Genomic DNA, 20,286 nt, shown 5'->3' on the forward strand with positions numbered 1-20,286 from the left:
TCTAAAATACTAATTTACTCAACTCCATATTGCAAAAGTGGCAGAAAGTTGAATATTCTTCACAATCTTTTAATGAAAGCATCAACAATTAATAAGAAAGTGATGACCTGTCCAGATGAACATTTGCTAATGAGTGATGTGACTACAATGCATAATAAACAGTTGGGAACAGGATGTTGGTGCTAAAATAAATCACTAGATCAGACATATCACATGAAAGATAATTGTGTCCTCTCAAATACATCGTTCTGTAGTGTACTCTGGCAGTGTGTTAGGTGTCTAAAACAACACATTTGTATTTAATGCGGTCATGTCCATTGATCTCAAAATTCAAAGTATTGCAAGGGACCTCAGATGAGTTTGAAAAAGAAAAGTCGCCCCTCAGCACGTATTTTGGTTGAGTGGCCAGCAATAATCTGTATTAAAGTGCGTGGGATTTGGAATTGAAATAACACCCACAATGTATGAAAGATGGTCCACATTTTAAAGTTCGTATGGAGTTTCTAGCTGAAAGTATAAATTAGTACATAAGAGTTAAAAATGCATGAAAAAGTGAGAATATGTCAATTCTGAACATTCCATCCCTTAATTTAAATGCCAAATATTTCCCAGAAAATGTGGACATTTCTTATAGTGTGAAAGGTGTGTGCGTCCAGCATTCACACCCAATGATGTTCCATTTCCCCCTGACACACTGCTATCACAGTGATACACCATTAGTAAATCACGTTACATGTCAGAGATAAATTACTAGTTTACTGAAGTGAACATAAACACACAAATCACAGATACAGCCACTCAGAATTTCCTCTCTCAAACAAAACCCCTTTTGTCTTCCCAGCAGCCACTGGGAGTAACCCCCCCCCCCCCCCCCCTTCCTTCACAGAAACACAAAAACAGTGTGTGTAGTACACTGAAGAATCATGTTTCTTTGTTTAGGCCATTTGCAAAGTATTTTTTGCAGACTTACAGTAGATGCTGGAACTTCAATAATGTTTGCCCCCTACCTGTCAACAATTCACATACTTTTAACTGCATAAACTATGATTGTATCTTCTGTGTGGTTGATGTAGAAGTTCATCCTGATGAACGACCCCAGCAGACTGTACACCGTCATCCAGGAAGACCTGCCAGCCGCCAATGGGATTATCCACATCATCGACCGGCCAATCTCAAAGACACTTTCTGACACGCCTCTTCGTGATGAACAGGTTAGTTAAAAGGTCACTGGACTCACAGAAAATAACATAAATGTTTTTGTTTGAGCATTTCTGGTGCTCAATATGTTTGTTTAATTCATTGTATGCCCAGTTAAATGAATACTGGATAACTTCCTGTTTACTGGAGTGTTACCTGCATTAAAGTGGATGTCAGTCATTTGATCATCGTCTTCTTCTTGTGTCCAGTTTGCTGATAAAAAGATTGGAGAGATTCTGACCAAGGATGTAAAATACAACCGCTTCCTGTCTTTGGTTGATGTGAGTATTTTGTTCTGGCCAATAACGTCAAAGAGATTTATTCTCACATGAGAAGAAATCAGTCAAACTTTATTGGTCAGTAAGACGAAGCAGTCCTGATTCTCCTCTCACAGTGAGGGTCCAGTCATCAAAACTTAGAAACGTATAAATGTAATAGCAAAAGTCTAAGGAATGTATTTATTTGCCCAACATAAGATGTTAACGTTAACATCCCTGACTACTACTTTTACTTTTTGTATTTTAAGTACATTTTCATACTAATACTTTTATACTCTTACTTAAGTACGATTTTGAATGCACTGCATATGTAAAGACAGCCATAGCAACAGTGATGGAGGAGAGGTGGCGCTTAGCGAACAGTCAACTGTCAGAAAAGTTGTAACTCGATGTTAAATCCTCGGCTCTAATGAGATACGATGTGTTTGTAGAACTGTGGGTCGCCACCACCCTTGTTGGGTCCGGGACCCCTAACTGTGTTCATCCCTACCAACGAGGCTGTGGACAGATCCAGAGACGGCAGCATCTTGTACATGCTACACGACGTAGGTGTAATTAGTACTTAGGTTTTCATTTGTTTAGTGTATTTATGATTAGTGCAGATAACATACAGTTTGCTTTAAATGACTGTTGACATTCTTTATTTTTATCCCATGAAAAGACAAAAACCAACAATGTGTTGGTCTGATTCCCAGTGCTCTATACCTTTCAAAACAATTGGGTCCTATTGAACATGTACATCTTAAGAATGGCTCACCAATATTTAGTTTACCCTCACATAATGTCAACAACCCTTTAGCTATCATTGTGCTTATGTGAAGATTATCATGATTTTTTCAAAGATATTCGGCTCTTCTCTTTCTAGGACAAACATAAACTTCAGGAACTTCTCAGACACCATGTTTTCTCCCAGGCTGGGGTAAGACAACGCCCACCCAACGCTTCCTCCATCAATCCATCCTTATATCAATCCTTCCTTCCTGCTTCTTCCACCTTTTAGTCTTTTGTCTTTTTTGCTTTGCTTGCAAAGAAAGAAAGGCCTTTCTGTCTACACTTTGGTCCACATCAAGATATATCCTAATCTCACAGGCCACTTCTACACATATTAATCTTTGAACACACATCAGTCATATTTCCTGATCACATTCTTGCATGAACCCTTTAGATTTAATGACCCCATGAACTTTCAAATCAAATCAAATGTATTTATATAGCCCAATATCACAAATTACACAGTTGTCTCAGTGGGCTTCACAGACTGTACAGGATACGACATCCTCTGTCCTTACAATTATTTTTTTCATCTGTAGCTGACAGTCGACGAGTTGGCTATTCTCCCTCAGATTCAGACGATGGCTAATCAGATTGTCACTATCACTGTGTCAGATAATGTAAGTGTCTTGGTTCTTCACAGTGTCTCTCACAATGTCACTTGTTTCCTGACTAATTTCCATTAACACAAGGTCCCTCCCTCTCCTCCCACTCCAGGGTGACATCCTACTGGGCGAGAAGGGCGTTCGTCTGGCGAGCACCAACATTGTGGCGTCCAACGGGATCATCCATATGATTGACGGGCTTCTGTATCCGCCCTCTATCCTCCCCATCCTGCCTCACCGCTGTGACATCATCGAGAGGAATATCACCATGGTGAGCAGAGCGAGGCTGAGAGTCAAATCAATCTCTGATCAAACAAACAGTAACACTGAGTCCTTGATGTTCATTGTACATGAAAAAGCAAACAATCGGATATATGAGACTGATCGGCCGGTCATGGCTAATCAGCTGACAAGCCGCTGTGTTCGATCGATAAGAGCGTCTCTCTCTGTAAATGAAAACGTATTTCATAAAATGAGACACATGTGAGATAGACCTGCAGTCTATCTACCAGGTAAGTGTCTAACTGACTTTAGCTACATGTCAGCAGCGAGAGTAATAGTTGTTACGGACAAAATGACTTTAACCAGCATCACCAGTTTTATAATCTTAACTTAAAGCTATCATTAACGCAAACTGTAAAAAAAGAAATATTCTGTTTGTGTTTTTTCAGACTCCATGTGTTCACTGCAGTTATCTCTATGAGACTCACTGTCCAGTTGGCAGCACTGATATGGTAAAACACGTCATTATTACTGCAATGTTTCTATTTTACTCTATAGATTTGTGTAGATATTGTGACAATTACATATTGTATTAGTATTATTCATTTTTTACAATAATTATTCCTGCTTTTGTTCTGGTTGCCGGATCCATAAGTCTTGCTTGTTCATCCATTTTGCCATAATATTGACCCACCCAATGAAACATGTCTGGCAAGCAACATAGACAAGAATTTAAAGCTAACAAATCTGTGTGTCTGTCAACAGAGCACTCATCAGGTCGGCTGTGATTACGTCAGGTCTCCCCTCGACCCGACACGCAGTGCAGGCTGCGCCAAATATTGCAATGCCACAAAAACGGTGAGTTTTATTCATCATTTAAGCTGTCTTTACTACATATAATAATAATAATAATAATAATAATATAATAATAATAAGCTTTATTTGTATAGCACCTTTCATACAAGAATTGCAGTGCTTCACAGCAAAAACATAACAATTAGTACAAGATCAGACAGAATAAGAGCATTTACTGTACAATAATCACAGTGTTGATGTAAATGAGTCTGAAGTACCATTATAGAAATAGCAGAATTAAAATAGTATAAAATAACATTGGAAATCATGCCTAGTTTCCCTATCTGTGCCGTACTTAACGAGCCTACTGCCGGGAAATCACATTCATTACACCATTCTTGTCAATGTTTTAAACTATCAGAGCCATACTTTGAAAGCATGAGATCAACAATGGGCCCCTGTGGCCCTTCAGCTGGTTTACTCCCTTCGGTTAAAGCCAGTTTTTCTCCAATACACATTTATCAGAGAAACTTCCTCTTTTTCCCGTGGTCTATTTGATCTCAGGGTTTTAAAAAATACACACTCTGAAATTTATCTCAGTTACCTTTACACATTCATTGTTAAACCAGGTGTAGCAAAAATTAATGAAATCATTTAAATTAGTTTAAAGTGGCATAGAGTAGCAGCATTAAAAGGCTAAAGTAAAGAGATATAAAATATCACCATCACAAATGGTGGAATAGTCCTTTTATTTGAAACATTCTGTGTCTGTGTGTGTGTGTGTGTGTGTGTGTGTGTGTGTGTGTGTGTGTGTGTGTGTGTTAACAGGTAGCAGAGTGTTGTAAAGGTTTCTATGGTCCGGACTGTACACCCTGTATTGGAGGATTCCAGCACCCCTGCTATGACAAAGGAACGGTGAGCAACAAACAAACTCTGTCGCTGGAGCCTAGTTTCTCAACTGATGATGTGTTTTAATTATTTATTTTTTACCACATATAGTGCTTTGACGGTATCCATGGCAACGGCTCATGCAGCTGTCAGTCAGGCTTCAACGGTGTCGCCTGCCACCTCTGTGCAGATTCATCCAAGCATGGAGAGAACTGTGACAAAGGTAACAACTCCTCCTCACTTCGAGAGAGACGTATTCAAACAAGACTACGGCTGTAGTTTACACACTACTCCATATACAGTGCAATAGAGTCTTTATAATAGACACTCAATAATTGAGTCTACAGTGAGTGGTAAACTGAGATTTCATAATTTTGTGTCATCACTGTCAGCTGTAGACTCTTTGTACGATGGTATTCGAAATGGACGATGGTTTGGGCTGTACTTTGGCACAGCCGTGCTTTGAGATAAATACACCCGGCGTACAGCGTTCTAACCTCGACAATCCAGCTTTGATTCTATTCAGGAATTTGGCCAGCCGTCTTCTTCTCTGTGTTTCTCTGCAGGCATTTCTCGCAATAGCAAAATGAACAGCAAAGGGAGGAAGGTGCTACGGGACGGGTAGAGCGAGAGGAGATTGTCCACTCGTTAATCAATCAAGGATGGCGTCGTTCTCTCAGACGGATAAAAGAAAATACAAATAAAAAATGCTAAAATGGGTCACCAAATATATAGTATATTGGCAGCCGTTAATACAATATATAATATAACCATAATTATTTTAGGTCATCCTGGGGACACACATATGTCTGTAATGGCAATACATCGATGTTGAGACACATTTCACTTAAAATCACAAATATCAACCTCATGGCGGTGCTATAGCAAGAATCATTGGATCAAAGTCAGGAAGTAAAACATGGTACCTGCCTCTTTTCTACTCTTACAACAATAATCATCCATGAGTGTCTTTTTCTGAAGATTAACTGGAATATAATACCTACATATTTCGCAGTGTGTAAATCGCAGCTCTAACTTAAAATATATATATTTTTCAATCAGTTTTATAAGTAAGTCTGTTGCATGTTTTGCCTGGTGCAATATTATTTCACGATTGCACACTGACTAACCTATAATTACCATGGTGTGTGTGTGTCTGTTTGTCTTTTTAGAGTGTTACTGTGTCCACGGTGTGTGTGACAACCGTCCAGGCAGCTCTGGTGTGTGTCGGAGAGGATCCTGTTTGGAGGGATTTTCCGGAGAAAACTGTGACAACACGGCCACGCCCTGCAACTCTGACGGCATGAAGGAACACTGCCACATCCACGCATACTGTACACACACAGGACTGCATACTATGTAAGAAACTACAACTCCCTGTGTTCATTTTGGCACCCCTTGTTTAGGTTTATTGTTAATCTTTCAATGAAAAAGTGTGTATTAGTTTGAGTCACATTTTAGTCATTTTATTAACAATTTTAGTCTTTAGTTTTCATCTGTGACTGTTTGGTCCAGACTGAAATATCTCAACAGCTATTGGATGGATTGCCTTGACATTCATGATTCCCAGAGGATGAATCCTTCTCACTTTTCCTCTAGTGCCAACATGAGGTTCACATTTGTGGTTAAGAGTAAAAGATTTCGACATTCTTGTCCCCTAGAGAATGATTTGTGAAAACCTTGATCCTCTAGCTAACTTATAAAATATCAGTTTATCAAATACATGCAAAACTAAAGGCATTGTCATCAGCATCAGCTGTACTTTGTTTATACACACAGCTAAGATGGTACACATTACACCTGCTAAAATCAGAATCAAGTTTATTACCATGTAGGTTTTCGCCTTGGTGTTTGGTACATAACAATTAACATAATAAGAGAAAAAAAAGTGAAGTGCTCGATATCACATATTTAATCAAACTGTCGTTCTCACCAAACATGGCAGCAGTAGCTTTTGTAGATTCCCTCGGGGGTTGATCGATATGTTCAATTCTCCAACCGCCTACCGTCAGCTGGACGTCTGGGAGATTTGTTCGAGAGGCAAGTTCACTAAGTTCCACAAGCTCTCCTAGATTAAAAAATAAAAATAAATGAATCTCACAAAATTTCAAGAAAGGAAATATTCTTAAACCTTTTTCACAGAAACAAAATAAAACTTACCAAAACCGTCTTTCCACTCTTCCAATAATCACCAACTGTGGTTTATTTAGCCTTTATTTATACAGGTAAAATAAACCCTGAATCACAGAGAGATGTGGAACCTGCCCACACACTGTTTTCCCAGCTGTTTCTCACTGTAACTCGTTCTCCTGAGGCAGACCGTTAAATAAAGTGACTTTTATCTCCCACCTGGACCACTGTAGCTCTTTTCTTCAGTGGTTCTATGCAAAATAAACAGAATATATGAGCAGGGGTTGACAGGTGAGCAACACCAGTAACTCTCCTCCTCTCGTGTTTGTGTGTGTTGCACCAGGTGTTTGTGTAAAGACGGATATGAGGGTGACGGTCACTCCTGTTCGTCCAGCAACCCCTGCCTGAAGAACCGAGGAGGCTGCGACACCAACGTAAGACTTACACACACGCGCACGCACGCACACACACACACACACACACACGCACACACACACACACACACACACACACACACACACACTTATTTAAACCTCTGTTCTCAATTGACTTGGAACTAATCTGCAAAAATAACAAAACGATATTGCGTTGTTAATAATAATTTCACCGTTGATCAATGATGGTAAAACATAAAGAATCTAAAGTTGTTTGATCTAATTAAAAATGGAGCAAGTATTTTCACAATAACCACCAATGAGCACATTAGAAGTGAATGAGCATTTACCATTGTTTAATGCAAACAAATGAGTCCAGCGGTCACACAGGAAGGCTCTAAGTATATAAAAGTCTGTAGAAATGTGTTTTAAGAACCGATTTTAAAGCTGAGGCACCAGCACAGCAAAAGTTCTGTCACCTTGACCTTAACGTGGACTCTATGGCAGCTAAAAGGCCTAACTCAGCAGATCCAACAGGCCTGTTGTACCGTCGGGAGTTAAAAGTTCACTGACGTACTCTGGTGCCTGGCATATGTAGGAAAAATGGATTTTAATAATCAAAGAAATGGTTGACTAGTGTAAAGAAGCTAAAACTGGGGTGATTTTGAGAAGAGCGAGTTCTGCACAGTCCGACCATAAAAGGGATAGTTCGGATGTTTTGAAGTAGGGTTGTATGAGGCTCTTATCCATGATCAGTGTATATCTGATTAGCTTCAGGTAAATAAAGTATGTCATGTATTTAAATGCACTGTTCCATTCGTCTACGGTTTACTGTGCATTTCTTTTCATTGTCAAACCAAATAACAGCAGCCGCTTGGATTTCCACGAGTGAAATGTCCTCCTGTGTTCTGACTAAGAACATAAACAGATGTCCGTCTGGATCAGATCTGTTCATATATTCATTCATCAGCAGATATCATATTGAAAAAATGCCAGTTTCTATAGTGTGCTTATAAACCATTTAGTAATTAATATTAGGTCGTTATTAACCTGAAGACTGTCTACCTGCCATTAAAACACATCCTCTCCCCCCCTCTCTACAGGCCGAGTGTGTGTATGTGGGTCCAGGTAATGCGTCATGTCTGTGTGTTGAGGGTTGGACAGGTGACGGCAGAGTGTGTGTGGGGATCAACAACTGTGAGCTGGAGAGTCGAGGAGGCTGCAGCTCCAACGCCGACTGTAACCACATCGGACCTGGACAGGTCAGTTACAAACAATTAATGATGGATAATAAGAATTAGTTAATGATAATTAACTAAACGGCTATTAACACTTCCTCATGAGCGGATTATGAGACGATGGGCACAGCCATGCAAAAGCTCCACCATCTCTCCTACAGAAGAGCAATGCTCACAGACTTTATAGTTGTTTAGCCTCTTTTTGTTGTTTTGCAGTCATTTTGCTTCTTTTTGTGTCTCTTTGCAGCTGTTTTGTGTCTTTGTGGTCATTTTGAGTCTCTTCCTGGTTGGTGTCTCTTTGAGTTACATTTTGTAGGTGAAGGCCCAGGGGGTCCCCTGACACTTTGGGCCCCTGTGCCCGGTAGGCCCATTCAGTAACTAAAACATGACTTCAGGTCAACTGATAACGTCAGTGTTTTTAAAGTAGTCACTACACTACACTAGTCCAAGTCTGTTCTCTTTTATTCTCATTATCTACTATTGTCTGTATGATTTATTAAGATTAAGATTGATTTATTAGCTGCCTCCTGAAATATTGAAGAAAACTGTTAAGAACTGTTTTTCTGTCTGTGTGTCTGCAGAGTGAGTGTGTTTGTAAAACAGGTTACATGGGGAACGGTGTTGTGTGTGACCTCATTAACCCGTGCCTCAAGAACAACGGAGGCTGCCATGACCTGGTAAACACACACACACACACACACACACACACACACACACACACACACACACACACACACACACACACACACACACACACACAAACAGTATTGGTGTCATATCATGTCAGCCATAAAGAAAGATTTGCTTTTAATTAAAGGGTGGGTTTCTGATTGTGGTAATTTCACACTCATGTGGTGCATCGTCTCCGGCAGAACCACACGTCCACAAACCTGCAAGAAAATTACAAATAGGCTTTAGTTTTTACATAAATTATAAGTACTTGTCTTTTTGAGTCCAAATAAACATAAACACAGAACGAAGGATCTCTGCTGCTGAGACTTCTGCCTCCACCTTAATTGAGGTAAATGGTTTGTGGTGCTTAAAGCACCAAACAATTACATCTGAAACAATGTCCTGACTCCTTCTGTGTGGAGATAAACAGTTTGTTGTCATACTTTGGTAAACAATTGTTCTCAGTGATAATAGTTATTAACTTACCAGTTACCACTAATGAATGTGGAGTCACCAGGATAGTGTTTCTCAAAAATAAATGTTGTATTTTAGTTTTTTTAAACGTAATTTTCAGACTTCCAGGGATTAAAGTTTGGATTCTTTTTTACTTTAATGCACAACATTTATTCTTTTTTTTTATTTTAATTTCTTTTGACCCATCCCACATGGGAATACAAGGCAACAATATTTTACTTAATCAGAAAATCAATTTCCCAAATGATCTGTTCACCTAAAACAATATTAAATATCTACAGATTATCTGGGTCAAGAGCTTTCTCTAGATAACTGGCTAATGTATATGTTTCACATGTGAACAGCCATATTAGTCTTTCTGCATCATCCATATGTACACAATTGATATCTATTGTTATCTTACTAAACAAAGCATACATGCAACATGTTCATTTGTGTTATGAGTGACAACTCATTCATAAAAATATGAGAACAGAGAATTGGTCATTGTTCCGTAATTGCTGCTGTCTCATTCATTTCCCATGATCCCTTTCTGCTGCACACTGTCAGGCAAAGTGTGAGGTCTCTCAGGGTGGAGTTCACACCTGTACCTGTCCTGGCGGCTACGCTGGAGACGGAACCATCTGCTACGGGACAATAATGGAGGTAAGTAATCACACCAGTATAATATTGGGATACCAAGTCTCAGCCATGACATTGATTTACACAGCAGCAGATATAAAATGTTGATTTAAATATGTGTCTGACACATTGAAATAACAGCATTACATCTTATTTGACACAAGCTGCTTAACCTAAATGCTGAAGATCAAAACTATTACATTGATTGCCTTAAATTATTCATATAATATGATTAGAAGTTAAACTGGTAGATTGTGACTCCTGAAATTGACGTGAAGCGATCCACTACCGAGAAGACGTCTCACTCTGTAGGAGATGTTGAAACTACAAAAACACTTGAGGGGTGAATTCACAAAGTATGGATTGTGGCCGCTGATGGCGCCATGATTTGCGCATCACTCGCAACCGCTATCTGCTCCGTCTCCAGGTCTGATTCACAGAAGATATTGCACTAATGATATAACATAATGTTTAGTGCAATTTGCCCTTTTTAAACATCAGATTGTAGTTATCCATGTGGCAACGTATAAATGTTGCCTTTGTGTCAAGAACACAGTAAGCAGAACATTAGCAGAGAGGAAAAGGAAAAATAACATTTTGAGAACACGAGCTTCAGGTCCTGACCGACGAGGTGCAGAGGCATTCCTCAACACTTCAGGCAAGGAAGTTCACTGAGAGAAACCTATTAATTAACTTATTAATAGAAAGTGGCATGATCAGAATATCATTCACTGCTGCCATGATCAGTGGAAACTGTGAGCATGACCCTACAAGACGCTAATAATTTCAATTGTGGCTGTTGGTGATGATCTTTGTGAATTGGACTGTTTTTACAATAAGGGCTCACTTGCATAAAAAGGGGCCAATTTTGCTCTAAATGTTTGCATATTACCTCATTTGATTACATCCAAATAGCACAGGAACCGAGAAGCTTTTTGCTTGGCAGCGTAGTTAGAGGTGCATTTCATCCTGCGGGTGCTTCGACAATCATACAGTTTATTTTTGTCTTTTTTGTGCATTATTGGCTACAAAAGCAGCACAATCCTTTGTGAATTAGCCCATCAGTCCACTCTGATTGTTACAGAGTGGAGGGTCTTCCCTTACGAATGATCTTTGGCAGAATACAGGCCGACAAACCTGACAATTGCATGTTTAATTTTGGCCTGTTATCAAGTTATTCACATAATTAAAGTTAATTAGCAACAGCTGATATGACCTGCTGAAAGTGACATTTAAAAATAAAATGTTGCTACCATAATAAATGTGTGTGTTTGTGTTTGTAGGAGCTGGACATGAACACAAAGCTGTACCCTTTCTACCGACTGACTCAGGTGTGTAAGAACCTCACTCCTCTAGTTACTCACTTATTACTTTTTCTGTTTTAAAACATGGTCAGTGTTTGAACAAACAAACAAATGTGTGTGTGTGTGTGTGTGTGTGTGTGTGTGTGTGTGTGTGTGTGTGTGTGTGTGTGTGTGTGTGTGTGTGTGTGAGATCAGAAGTATGGTTACTCCTTTGAGGACCTGAATGGGAACCTCACAGTGTTTGTTCCGTCCAGAGAAGCTCTGAGGAACATGACTGTTGCTCAGGACTCGTTCTGGACCAGCCGACACCACCTGACTCACTTCCTGCGGTCAGTCACTTCTCATACTGATCAGATACTTGTAACTCACACACACTCACTAAGCTCAGGTACTTTGAGTTTGTGTTTGGGACATTTTCCCTTAATTATGAAGCACAGACGAAGATAGACAGGAAAGGGGAAGGGAGAAAGATGAGGACATGCAGCTAATGGCTTCGTATTTAAACCCAGGCCACTACGGTCAGGACTCTACCAGGTTAGCTACCAGGACGCCCAGAAGCTAAGCTGTTTTCTCTGACAATGTTGATGCAATGTTCATGCTTGAACTGGATCCACCAGGATATAGAGCAACCAGAATTCACTAGAAGTTTTGACCATGTGTAAATATTTTACTACACTGGAAACTCTGGAACATTAAACTTTCAAGTCACAATCTCTCAGGAGCACGTTGTGAGTTTGTGTTCAGTGATTTGTGTTTTGCTCTTCCTGGTTGCAGGGCCCACATCCTTCCAGGGATCTACTCTGTAGAGGATCTGGACAAACTGGTGGGCAGCAAGCTTCCCACCATGAATCCCACCACCTACTGGGAGATCAGCAACATCAGCGGGGTAAGAATGGGGAAATTGTGATGGACTGACGACACATTTAGGTGGATTTACTTGTGCAAAAACATCAGTTTTCAGTGTAAAATGCTCAGCCTCTGAAGAGGAGGTGCAAATACCACAACTGTACTCAAATGAGTGTTGAACTATTCCTTAAAGGTGCTAAATCCAAAATTCAGGCTGGGGGTGGCCGGAGTGACCGAAGAGTGGCCCTTACGTTTCTGCGACATCAGCGGTCACTGTCGTTGTTGGAAAGATATTCTTAATAACACCACAAAGTCAGGATCCAAATCAAATAAGAGTTTTAATCAATATTCTTGCAAGAAGGAGCTGAGTTTATACATACAAAAGATGATCAAACTCACACACGTAAGCTTGTAAGACTGCTGTGTGCTGCTCAGAGGAGCAACTGTTCCCTCCGCGATATATATGTAGACATACATCGAAGGAAAGAACTGATTCAGATCAGTTTATTGCTTGTTTACAGTAAAGACAGATGTGCTGATCAATCAACTGAGGAATGCTCTTTAATAGATCTATAGTTCAGCAGCAGTTCACACCCCTGTCCCCTGCTCTGCTAAACACTCAGTATCTGTATTTTTCCCATCAGTCGTATTAGCCCAGTGCAGAGCAGAGGCCATTAGCTAGCCAGTGGCTCATACACTCAGGGACTCACAAGCACGTGTGGCCGGCACAGCTACTTAAACTGAGCACTAAGAAACTCTGATTACAACACACACAGAGGGAGAGCGACTTGATTCTCCACTCAGGACAACATTACTCCCCTATATCTGTACATAGCAAATAGTTATTTTCATTAATGCTCTGAATTCTGTATATAGAACATTTAAATAACTCCAATAATATGGATGTAATGTATAAGAAACAGTTGAACTGCAACATCAGTCAATGTTTTAAATTCTTGTTACTTCATTATTGAATATCTCTATGCAGCAGCACATTATAGTTATTTTCTGACCTCAGTTGATCCCAGAGCTCAGCTTCACTCACAGAGACTGGATGGCGCAGTCCCCGCTGTAGACGATGTAATGAACTAACACCTCAGCAGATCAGACATTAATTACACGCAATTCCTGTCTGGTCTGTCTGCTAAAATATCACTATCACACCTGACATATTTTCAGGGCTAGTTCAGAGTTATATAGGCACACACACACATGCAGTGTTTGTATTTAACTGTTGTTGTTTTGTTCCAGGTGATCCACATTGGAAATGCATCCATCCTCACCCACAACCTGCCTGCAATCAATGGCTACATCCACATCATAGACCAGGTAAGAGTCTTAACAGCCAGGAGGAGTAGAGCAAACAACATACTGGTTATTCTTAGAGCTTCTTAGAGTTTGTCTTGATGCCATGCTGGCGCGAGAGGAAAGATCATGGGGTTGTTAAAAGGGTTCATCCAGCCATAAACATCCACAGCAAATGTCATGGTGATGTATGTTAAACTGACAGACAACATTATCCTTAAAGCCCCAATTTAAGAGGGATTTCATCAAATTGTTCAGGAATTTGGTTGATCTCTCAAAAGTGGCTCAGCAAACAAATTATCTCAATTGCATATTGGTAACTTCATTGTGTATCATTTGCATAAAGCTCAGTGGATGTGTTGGTTGAGGCACAAGGAGAGGGAGAGACCTCGTGCTGTTGACTCTGAGCAGCAATGGGAATGAATTACAGTTTAATACATTTTAATATATTTCTTGCTTTTCCCCTGATGGTCTAAATAAGTCGCTACATGTGTCGCTAGTTTTTGGCACTGAGGAAAAAGGAAAGCGATCTGGTTGTTTTTGTAACAGCGGTGCCAACAGTAATACTACTTGGAAACACTAGGGGGGGAACGAGGGAGACATGAATAGAATAGATCTCATAGACCCCTGTCCTTTTAGTTCTACACAAATATTTAATGAACTGAAACCCTGTTTTTTTTTCTTTGGTTGTGGTCAGATTCTGGCCCCAAGCCGCTCAGACATCCCCCCCGAGCCGCCCACCCTCAACGCCTTCCTGAAGTCCTCTTCCACCTTCACTCTATTCAGACAGTACGCTGGGGTAAGATGTCTGTCTGTCGCTCTGTCTGTCGCTCTGTCTGAATTTAATCTTATTAGGTTTTTTTCAGTGTTTTAGTGTGTGTGTTTTTTTCATAGATGTACAATCTGTCCGAGGATCTGAGTGTGTTTGATTTCACTCTCCTGCTGCCGACAGATGATGCCATCAGGCAGTACCTCAACACAACTAACTCCTCCCTCCTGGTAGGTCCAGATAATATGAGCCAGTGCTGACCTGTAAACCCTCCACTTTAATCAAAAGAACACAAGAGTGGATGCTACAACATAAATGTCTTCTCTGTAGAGCACTTGTGTTATCCTTTTGAGAAAACATCAGAAACCAAATGGGAGAAATGTATATTTTTTATTGTTTGATTTCATGATGGCACACACTATCTCTCCATCTGTATACTGTTAAACAAGTTCAACTTGTTTCCCTACAGCCAATTAAATTGCTTAATTTTAAACCATGTTTGCATTAAGCAGTAATGTCAGCGTTCTATCACAGGCAGATCAGACAGTCACACAGGGCCAGACAGCAGCTACACAACAACCCACATTAGCTTTCCTGCTAAAGTCTCCTTCTTATCTAACATGAAAACAAGAACTCACATCTTGTCCTGCACCATAGCTTGTTGAACGAGCCACTAAATAAACATTCACGATTAGTCTGTACAACAAGCTTGTCTACTTGTTCACTAAGGTGTTACCAACACTCCTATTGTCAATAAAACACATGTTTTTCTATTGGCAGCTGCATACGCTCTACTCATTGGGAACAATTGAACAAAGACAACTGGTGCTCATTTCAGGCACGTCCACGGTGCATCTAAGCCTTGCACTCGGAAACAACAGAGCAGAGATAATTAATTTTAATGATCTTGGTTTTTAGCAGCAACGCTCACAATTCAGCAGCGGTGCTGCATATGAATGTCAGGGAGACACAGCATGTCATGCAGATACAACAAGCAAACTAACTGCACATTACCAACCATCATGTTGCCTTTGGCTCTTTCAGGGTCACGGGCAGAATATGCGTCCTTGTGTAAAGGCATTTAGCAGAATTCTTGCCAAGCAACGAAGGTCGTCTGATGTCTGGTAAAATGCTTCTACGCTCGATTGTAGCTTACATTCGTAGTGTACACGTTTCAGACTTCTAATCTTACAAAGTTTGAAGTCAATTTTGATTGCACAATATGAAGAATGACACCATCAGCATTTAAATTGGTTTGCTATAATAAGCCTCGCTTTACAATGCATTTCTGTCCCCCTCTGGGTCGCGATCTCCCTTTCACAATAAAAGCCCTAGACATAAACACTGCATCATTGCTTACCAAAGAGCATTTCGTTAAGAGGCACCACAAAAAAGTAGTTTACAGTGACTTTCTCCAGGTAGCAAAAAAGAAGAAGCAGAAAACGTCACCGATCTGACAGCGGCACCGACAATAAATCCACTTGTGAAAGTTGTAAGTTTCTGCTTTAACTCGCTTCCTCTGTCTGTCTGTCCTTTGTGTATCTCTGTATCTGTCCAGGATTCTAATGTGTTCAAGTACCATGTGATTCTCAATGAGCTGCTCTTCCCTGACCACCTGTCAGATGGCACAGTGAAGAGTACCCTGCTGGGCAGCGACTACCAGGTCCATTTCCACTCAAACGAATACAACCAGGTAACAATAGCTGGACCGGCACAAGCTTCACTGTCATGTGACCAACCTTCCAGAAGCTTTCTCACACCAGAATGCTGAAGACTTGTCTGTTTGTTTAAGGAACACACTGCTGCTTTCGCATTCCAGTCAGGTTTTAGATTGATTTCCTTCCAGCCAGCTATAAATCGTTGTTAATTTCTAAGTCCTGAGAATCAGCTGTGAAACAACAAGAACAAAGTAAATAAGTATTAACCTTTTAAGAAGGTCCATATTTGATCATTTGTCTTCTGAGTTTGATTTTATGACAACAGTGATTGTCAAAACAAATGCTTTTCAGCAGCTGACTGTTCTATGATGAATGCTCCACCGAGGAGACTTCCTGCTCACAGCGGCATTATCAGGTCATGAAAGCGTGGACAGAAAATGAAAGCTTCCTATACTGTGATGGACTTTCTCTTTGCAGCAAGTTTCAAGTGTCTTCTAGTTCATTTTTATAGAAATTAACTGCAGTAACAAGCAACATGCAAACACACCGGTGTGGTGTCTTCTAATAATGTGTTCATCTTTACCTGTCAGGTGGAGTGAACAGTCTGATTTGTTTCTCGCCCTCCAGACAGCTGTGAACGGTGTTCCTCTTGACGGCAATGTCATTGAGACGCAGCAAGGTGTCATCATAGTCCTCCCACAGGTCCTTAAAATCTACCGCAACAGATGCAGCAAACCGGTCAGCGTGCAGTTCAACGTAAGTATGGAGGGAGTGATGGATGGATGGAAAGGTGGATGAATTAATTAATGAATGGATTAATGGATCAATGACAGGATGGATGGATAGAATGATAGTAAGATTATGGCTGGATGGACAGACAAACGGGTGGTTGAACCTCCTGGTTTGGTTCATGTTTGTGCAGCAGCGCTGGGTGAAGGTGAATATAGATCCGACGGTAAGGTGAATAATAAATCTGCTCTTATTGCTCTGAAACAACTGAGCCAATCACAGTAAAGCATTAGAACAAGGCTCCTCAAATAAAGAAGCTGCTATCTCCAGGAAATCATAATGTTGAACGATAGAAATAGACGATTAAAACAGTTGGTGAAGCCGTTTTGATAGGACCAGTCAGATAGTATTTCAGTTTAAATGTTACTATATCTCACATGGTTTTGGTCACATCATATCATAATGTTTGTGACAGGAGTGTTTTCACCATAATGCATTTCAAGAATAAAACATTGAATGCCACTTGCTAAAGAAAGGGGAAAGGGAAGATTGATGCACAAGATCGATGAGTGTCCCACATAAACAGCAGAATACTGAGTTATCACGCAGCAGTCAGTGTGAATCATGTGTGGTTATTTAGCAGCAACTTGGTGTCTTTTCCATGTGAAGATTTCAGTCCTGGTTGATTTGGCGACTTCCTATTTACTGGTCGTAACAGAAAATGTGGTTTAATACTACAGGTCCCAAAATACTGGAGGCAGCTCAACAAATCTTTCCATAATTCTGTGAGCAACCGAGATCTGATTTTATGCTCGCTGAGAAGTTTCTGTCGCCTGCAGCTCTTCATCGAACAGCTTACTCTCACAAGGCTGTTCCATTACCCCCTGCAATATTTCAAACAGATCCACAATATCCATATATATATATATATATGGTCAATATAACCGTTGTTTCGTAGATGCATTTTTGAACGATAGCGGTCTCTGTCAAGATCACTGACAAACGCATTGTATTTCCTGTGACGACTTCACAATAAGAGTCAACTTGTGTTTCACCAGTTAAATGAAGCATGAAGCTGCTACAGTAGGATATGATCGGTTTGCATTAGCAGTGACTCAATACAAAATGTTTTCCATGAATCTCGCCAGACACCGAGTTCATAATACTGCAAATACATAAATATTTTATTACTGTCATCATTGGGCCAGAGGCTCAATCATCATAGTGTTACCTCATTCATCGATACTTTCATTTAAAGAAAATCTGTGTCCTCATCGAAATCAGAAAGCAGAGGCTGCAGGTTTAAGACGTGTGTTCTGCTGCCTTGAGATGACTGCAGGGATTTAATGAACTGAAGGACCACAGATACTGTAGGGATCACATTATTAACCATTCTTTTTTGAGGCAGATTTAAATGCATCTACTGGCTGGGAGTGTCTAATTAATTAGTTTATTAAAATGTTAAGCATTATTCCATAGAAAAACATTATATTAGCAGTGTAGAGACTTTTGGTTCTGAGACGTTTATGGAATGGATGGATGGATGGATGTTTGTCCCAGTTATTCCAACCCCTCTGACCCTCTTTCTCTGCCCTTTTCTCCAGGGAAGGTGCTCAGACTGTGAAGGACCACCTCGATGCCTCTTCAGCTACAAACCAGTAAGAAAACTGTTACAATTCACAGGAGGTGGTGGACAAAATATCATTAACACCTGTATGTGCAGCTTTATGCAGAATCACAATCTACAGTCCCCAAAACTGACTTCAGAGTTGCATAACTTCATCTAGGGCTGTAACGATATCACATTCACACGATAATGATATTATCCCCATATCTATAGAAAAATATATATATATATTTAATATTGTGGTTAACTTCAATAATGGTATATCGCAACATCCCTAATTTCATATTTGAATTTTTATCAAACTGACTTATTTACACACTGACAAAACCATGAAAACCTTATTCTATCGTGCTTTTATTTAACCGATTTTATCTAGTATTATATCTTATTATTATATAGACTGATTGCCAGGGTAACCAGGGACACACCAGGCGGAACCTTGCGTTATAAAAACAGCTTTGTTCCAGCAGTCTAGGCAACGTTGCACAGATTTTATAGAAACAACACTTATTTATTTTATTTAAGTGGTTTAGTGATTATTGGAGCAGACTATTGTTTATTAGATGTGTGTCAAAACAAATCCTTTATCTACTCCAAACCAAATCTACCTACAAGAACAAATAAAGTAACCTGAACCTGAAATCCACTTTCAAATTCTAACATTCAGAGAGTGTGGGTTGACAGGACTAGATGAGATGTAATCATGCTGTGGTGTACCGGTGTGAATGTTATTATTTGCCCCAAACACTGGAAGAAAAAATGTGTTCCCTGTGTTTGGTAATAGCTCTCAGTTTCTGTTTCTACTGTGTTTTTCTAATGTCTTCTACTGCAGATCAAAAAGCAGTTCCCGGCTAACATGCGACCCAACTGTAAATACAGGAAGCGAATTGGAACCAGGAGGAAGTCAGTGCCAGGCTGTGTCATCAAATGTCTTCGGTTATTCATGGTCTGTTGACACGACTACTACCGCTATAACTACTACCACTATAACTACTACCAGTATAACTACTACCACTATAACTATTACCACTATAACTACTACCAGTATAACTACTACCACTATAACTATTACCACTATAACTACTACCAGTATAACTACTACCACTATAACTAGTACCACTATAACTATTACCACTATAACTACTACCAGTATAACTACTACCACTATAATTACTACCACTATAACTACTACCACTATAACTATTACCACTATAACTACTACCAGTATAATTACTACCACTATAACTACTACCACTATAACTATTACCACTATAACTACTACCACTATAACTATTACCACTATAACTACTACCACTATAACTACTACCACTATAACTATTACCACTATAACTATTACCACTATAACTACCACCACTATAACTACCACCACTATAACTACCACTATAACTACCACCACCATAACTACCACCACTATAAGTACCACTATAACTACCACTATGACTACTACCACTATAACTACCACCACCATAACTACCACCACTATAACTACCACTATAACTACCACCACCATAACTACCACCACTATAACTACCACTATAACTACACCACCATAACACACATACTAAACTACCACCACTATAACTACCACTATAACTACCACTATAACTACTACCACTATAACTACCACCACTATAACTACCACTATAACTACTACCAGTATAACTACCACCACTATAACTACCACTATAACTACCACCACCATAACTACCACCACTATAACTACCACTATAACTATTACCACTATAACTACTACCACTATAAC

General features: G+C 39.8%; 1 protein-coding gene across 1 annotated transcript in view; it reads left to right on the plus strand.

Annotated features, from left to right (window-relative positions):
- stab1 (stabilin 1) overlaps positions 1 to 20,286 on the plus strand; it is a 60,722-nt gene that overhangs the window by 16,303 nt on the left and 24,133 nt on the right. Inside the window, exons 13-38 of the mRNA XM_029430738.1 lie at positions 1,074 to 1,211; positions 1,407 to 1,478; positions 1,907 to 2,020; positions 2,341 to 2,394; positions 2,786 to 2,866; positions 2,964 to 3,122; positions 3,523 to 3,585; positions 3,839 to 3,931; positions 4,697 to 4,783; positions 4,868 to 4,979; positions 5,929 to 6,115; positions 7,230 to 7,320; positions 8,364 to 8,522; positions 9,080 to 9,175; positions 10,194 to 10,289; positions 11,549 to 11,596; positions 11,765 to 11,898; positions 12,344 to 12,455; positions 13,667 to 13,744; positions 14,418 to 14,519; positions 14,615 to 14,719; positions 16,048 to 16,182; positions 16,775 to 16,903; positions 18,481 to 18,534; positions 19,336 to 19,449; positions 19,618 to 20,180. Coding sequence (XP_029286598.1) covers positions 1,074 to 1,211; positions 1,407 to 1,478; positions 1,907 to 2,020; positions 2,341 to 2,394; positions 2,786 to 2,866; positions 2,964 to 3,122; positions 3,523 to 3,585; positions 3,839 to 3,931; positions 4,697 to 4,783; positions 4,868 to 4,979; positions 5,929 to 6,115; positions 7,230 to 7,320; positions 8,364 to 8,522; positions 9,080 to 9,175; positions 10,194 to 10,289; positions 11,549 to 11,596; positions 11,765 to 11,898; positions 12,344 to 12,455; positions 13,667 to 13,744; positions 14,418 to 14,519; positions 14,615 to 14,719; positions 16,048 to 16,182; positions 16,775 to 16,903; positions 18,481 to 18,534; positions 19,336 to 19,449; positions 19,618 to 20,180 — 3,176 coding nt within the window. The remainder of the gene's footprint in view (positions 1 to 1,073; positions 1,212 to 1,406; positions 1,479 to 1,906; positions 2,021 to 2,340; positions 2,395 to 2,785; positions 2,867 to 2,963; positions 3,123 to 3,522; positions 3,586 to 3,838; positions 3,932 to 4,696; positions 4,784 to 4,867; positions 4,980 to 5,928; positions 6,116 to 7,229; positions 7,321 to 8,363; positions 8,523 to 9,079; positions 9,176 to 10,193; positions 10,290 to 11,548; positions 11,597 to 11,764; positions 11,899 to 12,343; positions 12,456 to 13,666; positions 13,745 to 14,417; positions 14,520 to 14,614; positions 14,720 to 16,047; positions 16,183 to 16,774; positions 16,904 to 18,480; positions 18,535 to 19,335; positions 19,450 to 19,617; positions 20,181 to 20,286) is intronic.

Source organism: Cottoperca gobio, chromosome 5, assembly GCF_900634415.1.
Source record: "Cottoperca gobio chromosome 5, fCotGob3.1, whole genome shotgun sequence".
NCBI lineage: Eukaryota > Metazoa > Chordata > Actinopteri > Perciformes > Bovichtidae > Cottoperca > Cottoperca gobio.